Source organism: Onychostoma macrolepis, chromosome 09 (assembly GCF_012432095.1).
Source record: "Onychostoma macrolepis isolate SWU-2019 chromosome 09, ASM1243209v1, whole genome shotgun sequence".
In the NCBI taxonomy this organism is placed as follows: Eukaryota; Metazoa; Chordata; class Actinopteri; order Cypriniformes; family Cyprinidae; genus Onychostoma; species Onychostoma macrolepis.
In genome coordinates this window covers 10,584,784-10,607,929 of record NC_081163.1, presented here as the reverse complement: position 1 = coordinate 10,607,929, position 23,146 = coordinate 10,584,784, and the positions used below count along the sequence as shown (strand labels likewise).

The following is a 23,146-nucleotide window of genomic DNA, read 5'->3' as shown; positions in this document are numbered from 1 at the left end:
GCAAATCTTATTAAATTCTGTGTGTAAACACTGTGTGGAAGAAGCTCAGAATTCATTTAAATGGCTGATGCAATTGTTTATTCCAAAACGGGCTCCGTGGTTACTCATTGCTGTCTTTTGTATGTGATTTATTTACCTGTTGTTGAATGATGACAGGGCTGACTGACGGTTTTCATTCTTCATCAGCTTTTCTGGCTTTGTTTTGAGGTCATTGTGTTTGTCAGACTTTTCTGAGAAATGTTTGTGTATGTCCTGTCTTTTTAAAGATCTGACCAATAAATCTCCAGCCAGTTATTTAACAATTATTAAATTTACAGCAACTTATCTGTAAAACAACAAGCACAACACCATTTGTATATACAAAACTGAGGATATTTAATTTTTGTAACGCCCACAAGTTTATTAATGCTTTAAAGCTTAATACAGTCTTTTGTGTGTATGTTTTTATTTAAAGGGGCACCAAATAATTTTTTACACCTAAAAGTTAGTAGTGCTTCATTTTTTATATTTTATTTATGCATGTTGAGATGAAGATTCAAGACTTTTTCATGGCCTAAAAAAAGATTCTTGAAGTGACATTCACACTGACAATGAGTAGCAGTGACAAAGTGGCCAGAATTAATTTCAGTGATTTGATGCGACATGAGTGGTGGTGACTGTTATCAATGTATTTAGTCACATGACAACTTTATGCAAAAGACCAGTGATGCGATTCAACAACTACCAATCGGAATGAAGACGTCGCAGGACACCTATCACCTGTCAGAAACTGCATGCAGGAATATAATTTTTCAAAAGTGATGCATGGAAACCTGTGTCAGAAATTGTCAGTGTTGATTCATGAGAGCTTGATTCATGCATTGATAATCATTTGTCTTGTTCATGACATGATGCATTATGGACTGCTACAATTTATATACAAACTCCAAATTTAAATTTATAACGGCAAGAAAACTAATTTATTGTCAAAATAGAATGACATCTTATTTTTTACTGATAATACATTATCATTTAAAAGTTAAGGGTTGTTAAGATTTTTTTTTTGTTCACCAAGGCTGCAAATAATTTATCAAAAATGTAGTAATATTGTGAAATATTATTACAATTTAAAATAACACTTTTCTCTTTGAACATATTTCAAAATGTAATTTATTCCTGTATTAGCAAAGGTGAATATATTTAGCAGCCATTACTTCAGTCTTCAGTGTCACATGTAATCATTTTAATATTGTTTATAAGTGTCAGTATAATGTGAAAGGCTTTGGTCGTTTGGTCGTGTTTGAGAAAACAAATAAATCTAGAGATATGCTAAATTACTTGGTGCACCTTTAACACTGCATGTTCAGGAACTCCCTAAATGTTGTCAGTCTAAAATGTTTAGCTTAAGCCTTGTGCTTTAAATGTTTAACCTTTCTAAAGCAGAAGGACCCCAGGAATGGCCAACCCCACCCTCCCCCCTCTTTCTCTGACTCCACGGCCTCACTAATGCCCTAACCTGTGTTCTAACAGCCAGGCTGTGTGGTAAAGCTCTTCTTCCTGCCACTTCTTCCTATCGCACGCTAGCCCGGAGCAGTCGCATCCCCCGTCCAAGCATGAGTCAGGGGTGCAGCCGTGACACCAGTCGCGAGAGCAGCCGTGACACAAGCCCCGCTCGGGGCTTCACGCCTCTTGGTGAGTAAAGCACAAAAGTGGCTGATGGAGTCAAAACAACAAAAACATCCAATCCTTTCCAATTCGCTATCACAAACCTTCTCCCTCTGATTCTGTTTGGCCTCAATTTATGGCCATTATTCCTAGTATGTGGCATATGAACTGTTGTTTGCTTGCCTCTATGCATGCACTAATATGTTCTTGAGGTGCTTTAATAATCTGCGCCGCTGTGTCTTTGAGGTTGTAAATACATCTAATAAAGGTTTGGATGGTTTGACCGTAAAAATGGATTTATATGGCATTTCGTATTAAATTGTGAATAAAAACAGCTGGTCTGATCTTTAAAATTTTCAAGGAGGAACAGTCACAGCAGTATTGCAATCAGTGTTGTTATTGTCATCTTAAAATTTTAAAAGTATTTAGTGTTAATTGAAATAAATGTGAAATGTAAAATGAAATCAATAAAAGTGAATATTAAATAAAATACATTGAATTAGAAATGTTGCCTTCACAACTAACTGAAATAAAATAAGTTTAAACCGAGTTATTGAAATTACTAAAACAAAAATGGAAATAAAAATAAATGAAAGCTAAATAGAAATATAAAATAAAACTAAAACTTGAACAAAAATTCTAATGAAAAATTGAGAATATAAAATAAAAGCTCATTTTAATATTAATAAATACTAATAATGCTAAAATAACACTGATTGTAATGCATATTGCATTGTGTATTCATTGCTAATCTGCTACCAGCATATGTGAATGTGGTCTATGTTATAGCAGGGAGATGGATAAGTCTATGGTCTGTTTCACACTCGTGTAGTGACTAGTTATGTTTCGCATGTTGGATGTTTCGTGTTACTGCCACAGATGGTGATCTGTGTTTTAGTGTAGCACTAACCGTCCCTGGGGTGTCACCCCTCTTCCTGTCCCTTTGCAGCCTCCCGACGTCACTCTCGGTCCACCAGCGCGCTGTCCACGACCGAACCCGTGGGCCAGTCAGGTGACCTGCATGACCCCCCCCCGCCCCCCCCAGACAGGGCCAATCACAAGCATGCCTTCATATTTTATATATATATATATATATTTTTTTTAACTCGACTGGGTTTGCCAGATCAAGCTACAAGCTACAAACTTCACACTTCACGTCAAATTATATGTTCATTTGTGAAATTATATTTCCAGCGTTTTTGCTCTCTTTTCTCACCATAAACATCAGCATCCATCCTATTTGAGGTTGATTTATTTTCCATTTGCGTTTCCATTCGGTTGGTGGTGTGTTTGCCAAAAATCACTTCAGTTATCTGCGTCATATATGAAGTTTTGTGTTCTTGCCATATCCAGTTATTTAAAAGAGAGAGAGAGAGAAAAAAAAACCTTTGTGTTGCTGTTGTTGCTGGTAATGAATTTAAAAATATTATTTTATTTGGCTTTTTGTGCTGTGAGCATCGAAGAAGTTCATTTAATTTTTTGGAATGTTTGAATTTAATCGTTGTGTTACCCGTAATTCACATACATTTGGCACTTGATTTTCCAAGAAACTACTTTATTAAAGCAGTATGGTTCAATTATTTATTTATTTATTTATTTATTACATTATCTTACTTTTGATCCTTGTAGCTTTAAAGGTGAAATGTGTCATTTCTGGGCCACTAGTGCCACTAAACAAAATTTCAGTCTGCCGAATTGGGCAAATATTACAACAGTGGCTCAACTAATAGCATCAGTTTGGGAGAGGCCTATCGCATTGGTAAACTAATGGTGGATGGGTGTTTAAAATTCTGAAATTACACATTCACCTTCTTTAAGTTTTTAAGCAACCATAATTCTTTTTCTGTCCTTTCTGAACTTGCATCTCATGTTATGTGTTGGGTTGTATCAGGCTGTCTTGATTCTCTCAATCTCTACATGTCAACCTCAAGTTTTTTTTTGTCTCTCTTGCCTAATTATTGGTTGAAATTTTTTTTTTATGATATGATTTTGAAGTTATGTCGTAGAAGGTAAGTATTTAGTAATTCATCATTTTCCATTCTCACGGTCTCATCCTGTGTTCAAACCCTACAGATCGCTTTGGCCTGATCCATCAGGCTCGCATTTCTGCATCTGTCAATGCTATGAGGGTGCTGAACACTGGCACAGAAGTGGAGGCTGCTGTGGCTGATGCTTTGGTAAGAATTCTTCATTCAGTATTCCTCATTCTTTTTATCTGATCTAGGATAACAGAAGTGATTCTTCTTTATGGCTCAACTATTTGTCATATGTGGCCCTAAAAACACCCACAGAAAAATAATATTTTAGGAAATAAGAAGTGCTCATCTTCACCTTTTTATCCTTAAATGTCAGCTGCCTAGCTATATTATGAGGGTGCAGTTATCAGATTTTGTGTCTTTTCTGCAACAACTTTGCTCCCTTTGAAATTTCTGCGTCTCTTTGCTCTTCCTTTCTTGGTTGTCTTCAGCTGTTAGGAGACTCCAGGAATAAGGTAGTGATTCTGTTTATATACTGCTTGTATTTCCATTTTTATTCACTAATCAGAATGACTTATTCCATCATGGACTGTCAAGCAAATATCAAGAGCATTTTGTGCACCACAAACATTTGTGCTGCTTTCATTAATTTGGTCAATGACCATCTGCTCTGCACAGTCTCATCATTTCCTGCACAAGTATCACAAGATGCATTTCATTAATTTTGCTATCAATTTGACATTAAGCTCTTCATTTTATTATGTTTGTGTCATCCAGTATTATTGCTTTTGAAAATGTATATCATCATTAATTCACATGTGACAACACAGCAGGATTAAGTTGTAAACAGGGCAGATGTTATGCATCAGCATGACACATTCCCTTTGCTGCATAAGTAGATGTAATTACCCAGCGTGCCACGCTCTTCACTTACGTCATCTGCGCACACTGTACTAATGACAGGGACTGAAGTGTTTGTTAATGCATTACCAACTGCTGGAAATTGTCTGTGACCGATTTGACTTATTCATGACTGCCGCAGCAAATATCTGAATTATTCCTTCACACTCCAGTGCTGAGACAGCTGAAGAGCTCAAAGGTCACATACACTGGAAACTAAAGTTGCTTAATTCCATTTACAGAGTTCAATTATTTATGGGAATGATAACTGAATTCAACAACCAGGTTCACTGCCGAAAAATCCAGGAAGTGCAACCAAATCATTAAAGTGTGTTCGAAATTAATATGAACAACTAGTTGTTAATATTTTGACATGTAACTCTCTTATATCCCTCTCCGCCGTAGTCAATGGTAGTTTACTAAAAAGGTGCTTTAATACATCTCTGATCGCTAAATTGTTTTGTCAATAGTTGGGGTTGGTAAGATTTTGTTTTTGAAAGAAGTCTCTTATGTTCACCATGGCTGCATTTATTTTATCAGTAATTCATTAATAGAAGATTAGTGGTGTGAAATATTATTTCAAATAAAAATAATTGTTTAGGTAACAGAAAAGCAGCAGTCAGATTAAACTGTTGCATCCATGTTGGCATCAATAAGCCAAACTATTGTTAAGATCATCACAAGTTAGGAGTGACCCTTGCATTATTCTTTACGCACAGAAATCAATATTTTAGAGGATTCATTCCCACCTTTATACATGGTTGTCACTCTTAAAACTTTACAGTGTGTACTTGGCCAAAAGTACCCAAAGTTAGTGTTAAACGAACCTAAACCCTTGTTATTTTTTAATGCTGCATGGCTTTTCCATATCAACAGCGTACTTGCTATATGTTTGAGTAATGCACGGTAAATTGTTGAATGAACTCCCTTTGTTGGTCTTCTGATAGCTTTTTCAACTTCCCATAAACCTACCAATCTGCTCCATGCTCTCCTCAGCGCAAGCCTTTGAGAAGGAGGTATGAGTCTGATGATGATGCCAACAGCGACGCGTCCAGCGCCTGCTCAGAGCGGTCCTATAGTTCCCGTAACGGAGGCATTCCTCACTACCTGCGTCAGACAGAGGATGTCGCTGAGGTGCTAAACCACTGCGCCAGTTCCAACTGGTCAGAGAGGAAGGAGGGCCTGCTGGGTTTGCAGAACCTGCTGAAGAGCCAGCGCATTCTCAGGTGGGGGCCTTCAGAGCGACACAAATGGTCTTTTGGTTGTTTGGTGTCATTTTATTTTTCTCCCATGTCAGCAAGTGGAAAGTAGTCAGTCAATATCTGGCAAGTTTTCTTTTGATGCTCATTTAGTGTGTGTGTGTGTGTGTTTTTTTTTTATAGGCTGTTCTAAAATGATGCATATGCAAAGTCCCAGTTGGCTTGCAATTGCTTTTTAAGCTTTTTCTGTCTTATTCTTATTGCGAACAGGTCTTTAATCGTATTTGTGTGTGTTTCAGCCGTGTGGAGCTCAAGAGGCTATGTGAGATCTTCACCAGGATGTTTGCTGATCCTCACAGCAAGGTAACCTGTGTAAGGAATGCATCCTTTCCACATGGCTGCTTTGATCACACTTAATCTACTTACGATGGCTGGATTAATGGTAGCATTCCAAATAGAGGATTGAAGGATTACTTTAAAATGTGGTGCATCATGTGAAATTATCATGAATTAATCATATTATAGTAGACTAAATAAGTAGCTTTCATCAGTATGGATTCTGTTAAATTCAACATGTTTGTCTGGCAAACAGTGTGTTTGTCGAAAATGGAATGAGATTGTACTAATGGAATGTGTTTTTTCCTGTTGTTTGCATGGTCTGCCTTGGTGTGGATTTTAACAATAGAGAGTAAGTGGATATTACAAATACCTGAACCATTTTGTTATATAAATGGATTAGTTTTGTTCTATTCTTACATAAATGGGTTCATTCTTCATATGCATCACATTAAAACCAGCAACAGTGTAATTACTGCTCATACTTGGGGTTAACTGTTTGTTTTTAAAACCTTAACCCTAAATATTAAACAGAATCATGAAACTCATGCCGCACCCCCCTGAATGATATATGAAACCATGCTGTCTGTTAAGGAGAGATGTGCTATTATTTTATGTTATTATAAGTGATCAGATTTCTAAACAGACTTACAGACAATAAACTGGCAACAACAAAAAAAAAATCTCATAGATGTACAATGAACAAAGAACTCCTCGAATTAGAAGAGTGGTTTTCAGTCAGGGGTCCAGGGACCACTAGGGGCCTCCTCAAATTTTCAAGGATACGTCAAAATTACTTTACATCAATTTAAAATAAGACAAAAGAAACTCTAAAATAACTACAAATCCAGATATTTCTTATTTTAGTTCCTTGTCAACAACTGATTTGTTTTTCATGAAGCTATTAAAACATTCAGAATCCTGAAATCTAATTATTTTAATTTTATTTAGAATTGATTTAGTTAGTTATTACTTATCTCTACATAAAAGTTTTGAAGACAGTAGTTTGTCATTACAGCGATGTACTAGAACCTATTAGCAGCCTATTAGCACCTGTTATACAGCAACACACTTAAAACCTTGCCGAACACTCTAGCCAGCAAATTGTATCATACTTGCATTGTGGCATCAATATTAATTTAATTATTATTATTCTTTTTTTTTTTTTTGGTGAGGCAGGCATATAATGCCATTAGTACATTTATAAAAAGATGTGCAGCACAGCATTGGCATAATGTATGATGTTCTGATTCCAGGTGTTTAGCATGTTCTTAGAGACTCTAGTGGATTTCATCACCGTGCACAGAGAGGATCTCCAGGACTGGCTTTTTGTACTGCTCACTCAGCTGCTGAAGAAAATGGGAGCTGACCTTTTAGGCTCAGTCCAAGCTAAGGTCCAAAAGGCTCTGGACATCACAAGGTTGGTCTTAAGTGATAGCCCTAGATTTGTTCTTTTTAAAGCTTAGTGATTTTTGTGCCACCAGGTTGATGTCTTGTTTCTCTTTTTATATATTTTTTCCTTTCTCTTAGGGAGTCTTTCCCCTTTGACCAGCAGTTTAACATCCTAATGAGATTCATTGTTGATCAGACTCAAACCCCTAATCTGAAGGTAAGATGATGCCTACCATGACTGCCTGTGAAACCCCAGCTGCAAGTTCAGTGTGCCGAGTATGCTAATTCTTATTATCTTGGTGTCATAATGCAGGTGAAGGTGGCCATCCTGAAATACATTGAGTCTCTGGCACGACAGATGGACCCTGCAGACTTTGTGAACTCAAGTGAGACGAGATTAGCCGTGTCTCGCATTATCACCTGGACCACGGAACCCAAGAGCTCTGATGTCAGAAAAGTGAGTTTCTTTGGAGTTGAGCTTACAGGCAGTGCACAAATCAATGCTGTAATTGTGCTCAAAATATAAGATGACATTGAGTTGTTTATTTAAAAAGTTTTTTTCTAGGTTGATTTTGACAGATTTCTCTGTGAATTCTGTCATCATTTACTGTTGGGCACTCTCATGTCATTCCAAATAGCTTTGATTTTTTTACATTTCAAATATCTCGGCAAGTTTTCAGAAGCCATACAATGCTTTATGTAAGAAACAAACCTAGATTTAACCCTGCAAAGCCTAACATAAGAAATACAGTAATAGTCAGATTTTTTTTTTGGAACAGTTTATTGAACCTTTAGACAAATCTTAATAATAATAATAATAATAATAATATGTGCATTATATTTGCAATATATGTGTTTTTTTTGTTGTTGTTGTTGTATTGTATTTGATGCATCAGGCTTTTTAATGTCTCAAATGATATGATATAGGAAAAATTTGAGTTTATGCTTGAAGAGGAAAAAAGCAAGTTGCTTTAGTTCAGTAGGTGTTTATCATGAAATATTACTAACAATATAATGTATTGCTATACTTTATATGCTTACTTGATCATGTTTACTACAATTCAGTAAAGATTTCACATAAAAATGACAAACAACCTGAAGAGGGATGTTTTTAAAATTTAAAGGCCTTCCTGTTAAAAAAAATTATGACCTACCAATGACAAAACACATATAGCAGATTCTCTACAACTGGTTTTTCATTAAAGTTTTGAACCTGTTGATAATTTTGAGAAAACTTGTGTATCAAATATGATAAGTTAGGCTTTATAGAGTTAAGTTATTGCTTGTAAAACTTGATGCATTGGCTTCGACTTCAATAACATTAAATATCATTGGTTCTCACATGTCTTTTCACTTGTGCCATATTTGATTTTAAAAATTATCCTTTTGTGTTTGATTTAAGAAAGAGATAATGCAGGTTTGGACATGAGGGTGAGTAAATGATGACAGAAAACTATCCCTTTATGAATCCTCATCGGACAGGCTTTGTTTTTGTATATGTAGTGTTGCTTATTTTATCTCAGTTACTGGGTTGTTAGTTTTAAAATGTAGGTTGAACATCAGTTAATCACAATGAACAGATGCAGGACATTTCTTCCCAGTATCAGTTGCTGTCTAAAGACAACCACAGGTCACCAGTTTCTCTTTTATTGTCTGTTACCCACTGACACGATGGCCCAGACTCTTCATAACTGGGCATGTGAGGAGTTGTCAGGCAGGCTCAGCACTACAGCTCTACTTCCTGGAGAGGGTCACCTGGAAGAGAGGTGCAAGCAGGTAGTGCCAATTCAACGGCCTAACCAACAACCAGCACGTAACCGCTGCACCTAACCGTGTGCCCTCTCCTCACTCTAATCTGTCTCGTTGCCTTGCGAAGTGACTGCTGAATACAATCTCTTAACATGTAATTCTCCAGAAGTCTAAAGAGAGCAGCAATCTTTTTTTAAACACTAAATTAATAATTGAGTGTGTTTTAAAGTTTCCTTTCATATCTTAATTGCTGTAATGCTCCACTGCTTAAGATATTTTTGTTTCTTTTCACAGAATAACAAGAGTGAATTAATTTTCTTGCATGTGTTTAACATTAAACAGAACTGAATTGAGATGACGTTTAAGATCTTGAGTGAAATATGAGTCAAATTCACCAGGGTTGGGAATCTCGCCTGTGTTGAACTACTGTTGTCATTACGATAAAAGTGATATTTTGTTTGTCTTTTTGTTCATTTATCCAAGCAGAATTAACCATCAAGAATAATATAATGCAATTTTATACAATTTTAAATGACATGGTTTGTTGATCTGTTGAAATCTGAAATTATGGCACCTGACAACATGCTACTGAAGGCAGTAAACGCAGTAAGAATTGGTGTTTTCTTTCTTCCTGACTAAAGAATTTTTAATGTAATCGCTAATAAACTAGAAGGAGATTAAGAAAAATTGTAACCAGAATTGTCTCTTATGATTCCCATCCCTGATGTTGAAGGCACCTACACACTATAGAAAGCTCTGATGGAGCTTTTGACGAATAGAAATTTGTTTGTGAAATCAAGTTGGACCTGCTCTCATAAATGACAGTATAAACTCTAGTGTTGGTGCCATAACAGGTCCAGTTGTCTTCTGTTGATGGTAGTACTGCAGTCACAGTTCTTTATACCTCTCTTTCTGATCTCAGTTATCACCACCGGCATTTCTCGGCATGTATAAATGCGCTCGGGTTCATTGCGGTGTTAGTGGTTGTACTGTGTCTCATGAGGGTATATGCTCTGTTGTGCAGGCCGCCCAGGTGGTGCTGATCTCACTCTTTGAGCTGAACACTCCTGAGTTCACCATGCTGCTGGGCGCTCTGCCTAAAACATTCCAGGATGGAGCTACCAAGCTCCTACATAACCATCTGAAGAACTCAAGCAACACCAGCAGTGTGGTAAGATCTCCTGTTTCATCTCTTATTAGATTTTATATTAAAAGATTGAATATATACTCAAAATATTTTTTTGTATATTATGTTTTGTTCTGTTAAGTTCACCAAGGCTGCATTTATTTGATTCAAAAATACTGTAATTTGCATTTTAAAAGAACCATTTTCCAATTTTAATATAGTTTAAAATAATTTATTCCTGTGATGGCAAAGCTGCCATTATTCTAGTCTTCAATGTCACATGATCCTTCAGAAATGTTGAAGTGCTGCTTAATATTTTTGTGGAAACTGTGGTGCAGCTTTTTTCACAATTCTTTAACGAATAAAAGTTTTTAAAAGAACAGCATTGTAATTTTAAGTGAATATCTGTACTATATATCTGAATATCTGTCACTATAAAGCATCTTTACTGAATGAAAATGCTAATTTCTTTCACAAAAATTTTGACCACAAACTTTCGAATGGTATACGTGTGTCAGTTATTTTTTGTTGTAAAAACAATACACTGGTGCCGACAGTTCAACTTTGAGTCCCAGCTCACGGACCTTTCCCAATCCCGCCTTTCCCAGGGTAAGAGACAGACCATTAGTTGAAAAATTATCAATATGGCAACTGTTGAAATGACAGGCCCACCCAAAGAGTTAAAAGAGCCAGTCCCCTTTTTGAAAGGGACATTTCCTGTGTTTTTTTTCTTTTCATTTTAAACTCTAGAACCTATTAATTTGATTTTTTTAGTTGAATTCAGCTAAAGCAGCTGAATTTATGATGCCATTTTTGGATTTTATCGTTGATGTGACACAAGCATTTTCTTGCCAAACAGTTTTGAAAATCTTCATTGAAGTAAATGAAGTAATTCACACTATAGACCCTTTTTCTGTTAGTAAACATTGTGGCGTTTTTCTGTGGGCGGGGCTTAGCTGGAGGCAGAAAGATTCCACTGACCGCTTCACTAACGCTAGCTATAAAGTTTGTTTACTTTGTTTTTTTAACAATGGCTGGAGAAAATCCGATTTTACCTGCATGTGTAAGGTCACTCACTGTGCAGGACCATTATTGTTATTTAAATAAGTTAACTTTAACGGACAAAGTCAGATTAGCCGACCCTATGCTCATGGATGGACGATCTGACAGGATTACCTCCGACTGAGTGACTCGAGTCGCATATAACGTTAGAGAAACCTAACGAGTAGTAAAGAGAAACTCACCTGTGTCTATCTAGTCATGAAGATGTACATATATTTCAACTTCAGCGGGCTATTTTTACAGCTAACGTTACGTGAGAGTGAACTGGGCCAAAATACAAAAAGTTAAACATTCAATGTGATGATATATTATTTGAAGATGTATGTATCATGGCCAAATAGTTATTTTAAAGTATATACATCCTGTAAATTATGTAAGTTAAGTTTACAATACTTTACATACAGTACATTTAAAGGAAGATGTGAATAGTTTCTGGAAATAAAAATTCCAGAAATTAATTTTGAACTTTCTGTATTTGATTATTCTTTCTTACTAAGTTCTTAGAAAGTCCAGCCACTATCAATCACAACAATTACAGATGATTAAGCATATACATCGTCAGTTTGTTGTTTTACACGCATGCACACAGACATTATTTCATAGTTGTGAGATGCATAAGAAATCTTTAGACATGTAACACAAACCATAATCCATAACAACAAAAGACAATACTTTATTGAACCTTTTCTGATAAGAAGTGTGCGCTGCAAACGCAAGCATTTTTGACGATAGTTTCTGTCCAGTCCGCTCGTTTTATCTCGTTTAAACACAGCTGTCATCGTTTTTTTTGTCTGGGAGTGGCAGCAGGTATGTGTTAAAATTTCAAATTGGAGCCTGTACGACATAGATTCTTGCATCCAACATCACAAGAAGATTATATTTTAAGCTCCTTGTGTAGCCGAATCTGCGCTGGTTTGAATGAGCCGCCTCCAGTTTTCCCTTTGTTTTGCCTCCAGCTAGCGCTGTGACGTAATCGTGACGTCGGCGCAAAAAGGGTCTATTGTCTGAAACAGAAATTGACATGTCAGCCTGTTCGAGCAAATTGAGTATTTTTAGTTTATCTTTAAAGACAGTGGTAAATGTCTGCCAGTAATATTGTTTTGTAGCTGATTTGTTGTTTACCCTAACCTGAAATCATTAAGCTTACAATTTCATCTTTATCTCCTTCACAGAGTTCACCAAGCAATACAATGGGCCGCACCCCACCCCGGCACCCCACCAGCAGGACCAGTCCTCTCACCTCGCCCACGAATTGTTCCCATGGGGGTCTGTCACCTAGGTAACACATCCTCTTCCCATATGCTGACCACACTAATGCATGATCTCACTCTGGGCATGTAGACCTACAGCAGTTCCAAGAGCCTGTCGCCCTGTTTTATGACTCTAACATGTATTAAACGTCTGACTGGGACTTGCTGTGTTGTTTTCTTCAAAATTTCCCTTTATAACCTGAAACCCTTAAAAATGAATTTCTGCATTTCTGGGGTGGGAGCCATATCACCTAGATAGTCATCCTCTCATGGAGGGTCTAAAACTCTTTTAAAGAGACACTATAGATGACGATTTAGGGGTTTCTGGTCCTTTTAAACTTATTAACTCATGCTGCTAACCACAACACTCGGACTGGACCACTCTTTTTTTTTTTCTCTCTCTTCCTCTTCTGCCCTGTTCTCTCCTTCTCTGGCCGTTCTGTGGGCACAGTCGGTTATGGGGTTGGAGTGTCGATGGGCTCTTAAAGCACCCTTCTCCCTCTCCTCCTCCTCCTACTCCTCCGTCTCACTCCTCTATTCCTGCTGGCCCCTCCCTCAGGGCCTTCCGCTGCGCGCTCTCACCAAGGTAACTCACCCGCTAACCTATCACGGTGAGGAGGGGCGGGATGGGTGCTTAGATTCCCACCCACTCCCAGCCTAACAGGAGCTTGTATGCACAAATATTAGCAGCCGCGGTTTGACATCATTCCAAATACGGACTTCCCCTTGTGGATGGTGGTTGATTAAAATGTAAAACTAAGAAACAGTACTATGTGGAGGAATTTTTAATGCATGTAATATAGGTGCATATTGGAGTTGTCCACTCAAATATTTTGAGATATTTTGTATGCTTTAGCTTTCTTGTTTAAGTGAGTTGATTGCAGTCCATCCAACGTCAATGTTTTTCCCTCTTTTCCTTCTATTTCTGTTTTCAGTATGCTGGAGTATGACACAGAGAACATGAATTCAGATGAGATCTTTAGCTCGCTGCGCGGTGTCACAGAAGCCATCCAGAGCTTCAGTTACCGCAGCCAAGAGGACCTGAATGAGCCAATCAGACGCGATGGGAAGAAGGATGATGTTGTGAGTGCTTTCATTTTGGGAAACAGGAACAAGTGTACAGATGGGGAATTTTATAAGCCCAATTTGTTTTTTTGGTTTTGTTTTTTGCTATTATTAAATAAAATAAATAAATAAATGATATTACTAATGACAAAAAACACAAATGGGGTCACTAAACAGGGTCTTTAAAAAAAAAAAAAAATTGTTATTAATAATTATAATAAAGATAATAACAGTAATAATAATAGCAAAAACCCACAATTGGGGTCATAAAATGTAATAAAATTAGGGCTGTCAGTCGATTAAACATATTTAATTGCGATTAATCGCATGATTCTCATGAGTTAACTCGCGATTAATCTTAACTTAATCACACATTTTTATTTGTTCTAAATGTACCTTAAATTAATACTTTTCAGGTTTTTAATACTCTAATCAACATGGGCATGGACAAATATGGATACTTTATGCAAATGTATACTTATTATTATTATTATTATTGAAACCATAGTCAATATAGAGCATGAAGACTAGACATGTTTCAAAGGTCATAGATGTTTTTCAAATAACTTGATCATGTCTTTTAGACACATGAAAAAAGAAATACCATGTTCCCATTACTTCTCTTTCTTTGCACTGAGCAATTTACACAAACCTGTTTACATTTTTGCACGGCAGGGCAGCTCACTTCTTCTGAACATGCAAATTGTACATTTATTATTTATTATTAGATTTGTTTGCCTCTGTGTATTTTGATGCAGCTAAATTCTCAATAAAACTGTTTTCATTGATTATATATTACTGTTTCTGTTGTCAGACAACGGAATGAATATGATATAGTGACTGAAACGCAACCCATTAAGTCTACATAACCAGATCTCCCTTCCAAGATGTTAATCTGCACAAAAATCCTGATAATCGAGCCGTCGTCTGATGAACTCAAATACACATAAGATAATGACAATAGCTGTGCTGTCGGCTATACTTGCATGTAAAATTAGAGAAGCAACATAATATCTGTTTAACTGAAAGCACTGCTCCTCTCCGTCGCTCGCTGAACAATGCAGACGCACAGAGAGAGAGAGGTATGTGTGCGCGCGCTGGGACAGCAAGACCTCGCGCTTGCTCGGCAGTACCAGCAAGTCTCTGAAACTAAATAAGGTTTGGGCAAACCCCAAAGATTTGTCGCTAGGCACTTTTTTGAAGAGGGGAAAAAAAGTCGCTAAAGGTGTCTGCAAAGTCGCTAAGTTGGCAACACTGTGCTTCTCCATTTCTCCAACTACGGGCTAGGCCACAGGTCAAACGGAAAATGCACGCTGCATTAATCGCGCGTTAACAAAATTTGTGTTAACACGTTATTAACGTTAACTTTGACAGCCCTAAATAAAATAATAAAATACTTAATACTTAAAAATAATAATACATTATTATTATCATTATTGTTCTTATTATTTAGTTATTTATTTAGATTTCCAAAAATAACTGTTAGGTTTTGGTGAGAGCCTCACGTAATTTAGGTTCTTTTAGATTGTTTTTCACTCACTTTTGCTGATTTGCTGCCCCGCATTTGATTTTTTTTTTTTGGACAAATTGTGCAGCATAAATTGGCACATATTTAACAATCTTTCTCTTTCTCTCTTCCTTTCTTAGGCTGGGAAGGAAGGGGCATCTCCGGGGTCTGATGCAAGACTGGGATTGGACGTAATGGAAGGGGGTCGAACTGCTTTGGATAATAAGACGTCTTTACTTAACACACCGTCCCCACGGTCTTTTGCTGTGCCGCGGTCAAGAGAGTTTGCACCCTATGGCTATGCAGACACGATCTCGGCCTATGACAAAAGTGCCCTGAAGGAGGCTGTTTTTGATGATGACGTGGAGCAGTTCCGAGACTGTGAGTCAATACGCCGCTCAAAGCTCATACCTTCACTCTCACAATCATCTGTACTCCATACTGCTCCCATTGTCTGTGATTGTGTAAAAAAACACTAAGTTGAGGAAAAACAAAAATAGCAAGAAATTCGGAATCTTAATATTCTGAGTATAACACTAACAATTTTCCAGGCATAAGGTGGCATATAAAAAAATAAAAAAAAGTTATTGAATCCCTTTTTTTTTTCTTTTCATTTTTTTATGTAACTTATTAGTCATGTTTCAGAATCTATTTTTGATCGATCACTGAATCTTATGATGCTCAATACAGATGTCAGACAGTATAACCAAGGTTTTTAGTTTTTGTTTCTTGAAAAAAAACATACTCGAGTCATTCTTTTATTATCCCTACACTCTCAACATATATAAAAAATAAATATCTTCTTGAAAAATTATATAGAAACAGACACTGTTGGTGCAGAAATGACACCTATCAAAAGTTATTCAACAGTCTGAGCAACATGATGACCAGAGAGCATAACAAAACATAAAAAAGTGACTAACCCCCGGTAAGCGTAAGTGCCAGAGATGCAGGTGTAGCACGTAGGAGTTTGTGTGTCATCACTTCCCCTGCTGTCCCTCCCCTTCTACAGGCCGTCGGCAAGACTGTGGTGAGAACAAGATGGTGCTGCCCAAGGGCTTTACTCCTGGTAAAGACCTGCACAGTTGAACAAGACTGTTGCACTTTTCTTCATTTTCTTCCCCTTCCCCTTCCTCTTCCTCTCTTTCAATATCATCCATCTCAGTGTCTCAATGTGATGCGATGTCAACCTATCTTAAATGACACCATTGCTTTGCTAACAGGGTTCATTGTGATAACTGCTACAGGCCACCTTCACTAATATAAGGCAATATGGTCATATAGATTCTAATTAAATAGGACAATAGTGTTGATTCACATGTGTTTTGGTGTACAACTGACAGAGCTTCACTGTTTGCAAACACATTGTTATAACTTGGAAGCAAATATGATTAACCTGAGTGATTAACCTGAGTGATTAACCCAAGTGAACACTTAAACCTTTCTTACTACTAACTAAAACTAACATCTAAACACTTTTACTTTGCACATTGCTGGCTAATAATGACATAGAGGGGTGAAATCTTATAAAAACATGTCCAGATCACATTTCACCTCAAAATCAACTGGAAAGAATAAATTATATTTTGCATAAAGAACATAAATCCTATTTTTTAGGACCCTTTTTGGACCAAGTTTTTCTTTCTTTTTTTGTAACTTTCATTATATTATTTCATTTAATTGGTAATTGTAATTATTTTAATCTAGTATTTTTAGTGTATTAAAATAACTTTTTTTTTTTCATTTAAATTAGTATAAATTAAAGGCTAATAAAAATATGCCACTACAAAGTCCTAAATAACAGAAATACTGAATTTGAAGTACTGCCATCATTTTATACTTAATTTAATAATTTAAAAGTTTAAAGTTATTTTATTTATATTTAAAATATTATGTATTTTATTATTTATATTTAATATATATTAAATTTTTAGTTTTATTATTTATTATAGTTTAAGCATACTATAATTGTTTCAGCTTTTGAGGTGAAATATGACCCATACATGTTCTTGACAGGTTTCATAAATATACAGGATTCAGTAATATAAATTATCATATATTTAAAACAGATGAGCAAAAAAAAAAAGTGCTCCATTAGAATTAAAGTAGGACAATAGCTTGTTTATGCAGCTTGTCTTCAGCTCTGACTTGAATTGTTTTGAATCATACAGATCTGGTGGCAGACCTACTGAAGGAGCTGTCTAATCACAACGAACGAGTGGAGGAGAGGAAGGGGGCTTTGATCGAGCTGTTGAAGATTGCTCGTGAGGACAGCCTGGCTGTGTGGGACGAACACTTCAAAACAATCCTATTGCTGCTATTGGAGACACTCGGGGACAAGGATGTGAGTCAGAGCATCATACAACTTGCATCCTTAATTGACACATTCTATTTAAAACTAATGTTTTTTTATACATCCAGTTGCTTTTCTGTGTCTGTGTGTATTTGTAGTGGTTAATAATGATAGTATGCATTCTGTCTGTTTATTCAGCACACTATCCGAGCGCTGGCTTTACGGGTTCTGAAGGAGATTCTAAGGAACCAGCCAGCGCGCTTCAAGAACTATGCAGAACTCACAATCATGAAAACACTAGAAGCTCATAAAGACTCTCATAAAGAGGTTAGAATCCACCTTTTCAAACTAATATCTGTTTTAACCTCTGATTGACATTTTAAGCAGTACAACATCATGATGATCATACTGCAAAATCATACTACAAAATGTTGTGAATAAAGTATATCATGGCTGCTTTGGGTTGTTTGTTCCTTATAGCAGGGGTGAAATGTATCGAGTATTCTGTCATTTAAATTCTTAGGAGTTTTCACACATATTTTTATTATATTGAAAGCTAGACTTTTCTTAATAATAATACTAATGATGTTGTGTGAAGGGGCAGAAACAATCCATAAATTATTATACTATAGTTATAAAATAATGTATTTTTATGTTTGTGAAAGGCTTTATGTATTTATTTATTTCCCTACAAGTAAAAGTACTAAAAGTAATATTGTGAAATAATTCCTTTTCTATTTTAGTTTCTATTCCTGTGATGGCAAAGCTGAAATTTCAGAAATCATTACTCCAGTCTTCAATATCGCACAAGCCTTTAGAATTCATTTGAAAACAGTTGTGCTGCCATTCACTGCTTTTTTCACCATTCTTTGATGAATAGGAAGTTCAAAGGAACAGCATTTATTTGAAATAAAATTTATAATAATAACATTATAAATGTCTTTCTTTACTGTCACTTTTGAAAAATGTAATCCTTGCTAAATAAAACTTTTATTTATTTTTTTTATCTTGCTGGACCCAAACTTGATATTTTATGTATAGTAATGCAATCAGATTAAACCTGGTTTTATAGTGCATGCATATATTTTAGTATGGGAATATATTATTTTAAACTAAACTCCATTGTCACCATAATACCTCTAACGCGTGACCACATTGTTTCTGAGAAATCAGGCTGGCCAGGTGACTTTTTTTCTTTGTAACGGTCTCATTGAGAGTAAAATGAGCTGATTGGTCTCTTTAATCCCTTTTTAAATCCAACACCTGCACCTGTGGACACTGAGCACCTTGGTTACATCTAAAATGCAGTGACCTAAGTCAACAAACACAACACCTAGATGAGTAAATGAATGAAGTACGGGCATGTGAAGAAAAAGCCTATTGGCAGTTCATTTCTCAAATGTACTCATATGTATTCCCTTGACATGCGGATTGAAGACTATGCTGAAAATAGCCATCTGTATTACTGCCACCTAATCCAAATGAAGCTATTTTTTCCATCCAGTTTGATGTCCAACTCAATCAAGTGCCTTCTTGATGTTATATATGCAGGTGGTTAGGGCGGCTGAAGAGGCTGCCGCTACGTTGGCGGGCTCCATTCACCCAGAGCAATGCATCAAAGTGCTGTGTCCCATCGTACAGACCGCAGACTATCCCATCAACCTGGCTGCTATTAAGATGCAGTCCAAAGTGGTTGAGCGCATTGCCAGGGAGTCGCTGCATCAGCTGCTGCCAGACATCATCCCTGGTCTCCTACAAGTCAGTATTGCACATTGTCTGCATTTTATGATTAAAAAGTTCATCTCTTTGCTTCTGTCACTTTTGAATTACTTCCAACTTGATATCAGGTTCACGGAGATATCTTTGAATGTCTGGGCAAGTAGTTGCATATATAGTTGCATATATTGCATATATACTCAGACTCAATGTACCAGAATGGAGAATGAGAATCGAGATGGGGAAAGCTTTTCAGTGAAAGCTTTACGTTTTGTAGCCCTTTTGTTAATTTGACCCCACTGGAAAAAACTGGGTCAGTATTAAGTATTTTAGCATAGTCTGCATTGGGAACTTTGGGAGCATAGTCAACATGCAACACTTTGTGTGTGTGTGTATATGTTAATGCTGAAACCATCTATCTGTCTGCAGGGCTATGATAACACAGAGAGTAGTGTTCGCAAGGCCAGTGTGTTCTGTCTGGTGGCCATCTACTCTGTGATTGGTGAGGAACTGAAGCCACATTTGGCCCAGCTCACGGGTAGCAAGGTAAGTTCACATGCACGCCAACTCAAAGTCCACCAAAATGTTCACTCTGTTCAACCTGCTTATCAATCTGTCCTATATTTATTTGTTCCCTCCTCTGGTTTTAGCTGGTCCAAGTTTTTATATTTGGTCTACTTTCATTGCACTTGGGCTTCACAGCACAGTCCATTAAAAAAAATGTATAGAAATTTTTTATTTGTAGAAAAAAATAAATAAATAAATAAAAACTTTTATAGAAAGGTTTCATTTGTTAACAGTAGTTAACTACGTTACTTAACATGAACAGTACTTAGTTATACTTGGTTAAGTTCAACATTTACTAATACATTTTTAAAATCGAAAGTTGTATCTGTTACATTAACTAACCAGAACAAAAGTTAATAAACACTGTAAAAATATATTGATTGTTAGTTCATGTTAGTTAATGCATTAACAAATGAGACCTTATTGTAAAGTGTTCCCAAAAAAACTAAAGGGGTGAATTACATCTTAACTCTTTCAGGTCATATTTCACACCAAATTCAAATTTCTCATTAGAAACAGATAATGCATTTGCATTTTAATATATTTGTCAAGATAGTTAAGCACAAATTCTACATTTCTCATAACTGTAATAAGTTTTTTTTTTTTTTTATGTAAATGTACATAAACTGAGTACAATTGAAGCTACCCTTAGTGTGTAAACCCTATAAGAATGTAAATAAATCATTATTAAATTATTTCACATTACAGTACTGAAGAATCCCTTTTGAATTTTCATTTTTTTAAGGCTTAATTGCCTTAAATTTCATAAAGTGTCCACTCATCAGTGTTGTAGTGAGTATTGTTTCTGTGAAATGGTCAATTTGTTGCATATTTTGTGAAATCACCTACGTTGCCCTTAAGAGAAAATGTTCACATTTTTAGACACAATGCAAACGTAAACATTAACCCTGACCTTAGATAACATAACTAGAAAGTGTAAATACATGCTCTTATCTGCGGAACAAGTCAGAGGTCTGTATGAGTATTAGCGCATGTTGTATTGAATTTCACCCTCTGGCTTTTATTTCCACAGATGAAGTTGCTAAATCTGTATATTAAGAGGGCCCAGACCACCAACAGCAACAGCAGCAGTTCTTCAGACGTGTCGTCTCACAGCTAGCCGGATGTACTCTAATCGGTGCCCTACACGTGCATTTGGGAACATAGTTGTGCCTCCTCCAGACATCCTTTTTTTTTTTTCTTGCTTCATCACAGTCTTGCTGGATTTTCCCAGAGAGATGCGTTGCTCACTGAAGACATTTCTTTTCGTCCAACTCCTGAAAGCCTCCTAGTTAATGTCTCATGCATCTTTCCATCTGTGGAACATTGAATGTAAAGGGGTTCAGATCAAGAAAAATGCATGCCGGCTTTTTGATAGGGAACAGATCTTCCATGATTGGCATAGCTTCCTTAATTGGAGCAAACAAGCTATCTTCAGCTTCTGAAGAGGTGATTCGTTAACTACATTTATTAGTAATAACTTATTCATGTTTGCAAGTGGCGTTAAAGGTTTAATTGAGTTATTTGGATATTTTAAACGGGCACAGTTGGGTTAACTAATACATCACTTGAATCTCAGTTAATGCTAGAGGATCATTTGGCAGGCCGAGTGATAAATGTAAAGAAAAGAGAAAAATTTAAGTAATTTGTAGGTTTGGCTACAATGACAACCAAAAAAATGTAGGATTAAAACATTCTTATATTCATTTTTATTTCATGGGACCGCAATACCACATCCCGTAATGTTGAAAGTGTAGGAAATTGTTTGTTTCCAAGTCTTTAAAAAGGCTAATGTAAAGCAATTGTGTTGATTTTATTATAGGATGGATTATGTGTTCAAAATGTGGGCCTCACTACAGAACACAAGGACAAACTTCTGAATGTAGAGCTTTTCTTTTCATCTTTGGAAAAAAAGCGAAAGGTTTTGCGAGTAAACGTGCAAGCCACAACACACTTGGACATTTAAAAGTTGACAAACACTCAATGGAGTCAGAAACATGACCAGGAGCATCTTCAGACAAGAAACAATGAATGAAAGCGATTACCGCTTTGTTCTTGGAGCAAGAGGATTGTGATGGAAATTTCCAAACTACTATGCCTTACGTTCCTTTTTCTGTTTTCAAAACTCAGACTGTTAAGATATACGTGTCCACAGGCATTCTTACTACATCTCTAAAGCATGGCGCTGCAAGTTTGCGCAGCACGTGTCCATGACACTAATGAAAACCCTCTAATCTGGCTCAAGAACTAGAGGTGATGTTATGTTCTCTGAAAGCTCTGAACTCTTTCTTTTTCCTTGTTCATCTAGAGATTTTTCCCATCTGATGTTAAGTGCTGAGCGTTTAGTGTTTTGTACATACCTTACAATCATTGCTTCTCCCTCCCCCACAAAATTAAGGTAAAAATGATGTTGCACTCTTTTGCACGTTAACAAATAGCCTGCATGTTTGACGACATAACCATCCTGTGCTGCCGCGACTGACCTAGGTTTGGCTGTTTGTGCCACGTCAGCGGTCTGGTCGATCTGTAAATACAGTATTATTATTATTGTTATTATTAATATGTTGCCCGTGTGGGGAAGTAGACAAGTGCAAAGCTCAAATGGGTCTCACAGAGTTGACCAAAATGTCTGTTTGTCTCAGACTGTGAACCAGACCATATTAGAAATTAAGGACAGACATTTGAAAGCACCCTACTTTCCTTAAGTATTATATACTGGGGCATGTGGCTTTTATTGGTATGCTAAGTGTGCGTACCCTTGTTTGTTGCGGCATTTCTTTCTAATGGTTTTTAACCGGTTCAGACCATGAACCAACATTTTGGTTTAGACTGGGGCTATTCATAAAAACAGTCTGTTAATGAAAGAACAAAGCCAACTGTGAGGATCAACAATGCAAGTATTAAGTTAAACGTGGCCCCTTGGTTTTCCTCAAATGTTGACCTCTAATGGTATTCCATCAAATAATTCACTACGCATGTTAGACTTTGTTTTGTCATTGGACACAGATACACTTGTATTTATACGTTTATTTCATTTCCTGTCCCAATGTACAGTTTTTGTTTTTGTTCTGTTTCTTTTTTTTTTTTTTTCTCAAAGGCTTGTGATAGATTTACACCACCCTAAGTTTGGCCTAGAATTAAAACAACCAGAAACATGAATTTATTGTGATGATTATTTCAAACTCTAAAATCTATCTTTTTGTTGTGGGGCTGTTGAATGTGCTATCAGCAACTCTGGTATTTATCACAATTCATGCACCAGTACATTTATAAACAAAGTCACATGTGATGACATGTACTCAGTCCTAGTGAGTCCAGTGCGAAAGAAATGACCAGGTTACACGTCACCACAAAATCAAAACAT

At 36.4% G+C, this 23,146-nt stretch overlaps 1 protein-coding gene across 29 annotated transcripts in view; it reads left to right on the top strand.

The window, feature by feature from the left end:
- clasp1a (cytoplasmic linker associated protein 1a) overlaps positions 1-22,941 on the top strand; it is a 73,789-nt gene extending 50,848 nt beyond the window's left edge. For 3 of the 29 annotated variants that reach the window (XM_058787435.1, XM_058787434.1, XM_058787455.1), the window contains 21 exons: positions 1,510-1,671; positions 2,594-2,656; positions 3,718-3,821; positions 4,112-4,135; positions 5,517-5,746; positions 6,019-6,082; positions 7,312-7,475; positions 7,586-7,664; positions 7,761-7,904; positions 9,128-9,223; positions 10,221-10,367; positions 12,557-12,663; positions 13,086-13,220; positions 13,570-13,717; positions 15,347-15,587; positions 16,219-16,275; positions 17,378-17,550; positions 17,698-17,826; positions 19,051-19,257; positions 19,645-19,761; positions 20,816-22,941. In XM_058787435.1, coding sequence (XP_058643418.1) covers positions 1,510-1,671; positions 2,594-2,656; positions 3,718-3,821; positions 4,112-4,135; positions 5,517-5,746; positions 6,019-6,082; positions 7,312-7,475; positions 7,586-7,664; positions 7,761-7,904; positions 9,128-9,223; positions 10,221-10,367; positions 12,557-12,663; positions 13,086-13,220; positions 13,570-13,717; positions 15,347-15,587; positions 16,219-16,275; positions 17,378-17,550; positions 17,698-17,826; positions 19,051-19,257; positions 19,645-19,761; positions 20,816-20,902 — 2,678 coding nt within the window. In that variant the 3' untranslated portion in view covers positions 20,903-22,941. The remainder of the gene's footprint in view (positions 1-1,509; positions 1,672-2,593; positions 2,657-3,717; positions 3,822-4,111; positions 4,136-5,516; positions 5,747-6,018; positions 6,083-7,311; positions 7,476-7,585; positions 7,665-7,760; positions 7,905-9,127; positions 9,224-10,220; positions 10,368-12,556; positions 12,664-13,085; positions 13,221-13,569; positions 13,718-15,346; positions 15,588-16,218; positions 16,276-17,377; positions 17,551-17,697; positions 17,827-19,050; positions 19,258-19,644; positions 19,762-20,815) is intronic. The other 26 variants (XM_058787440.1, XM_058787437.1, XM_058787462.1 and 23 more) reach the window with 24 other exon arrangements.
- The last annotated feature ends 205 nt before the right edge of the window (positions 22,942-23,146 follow it).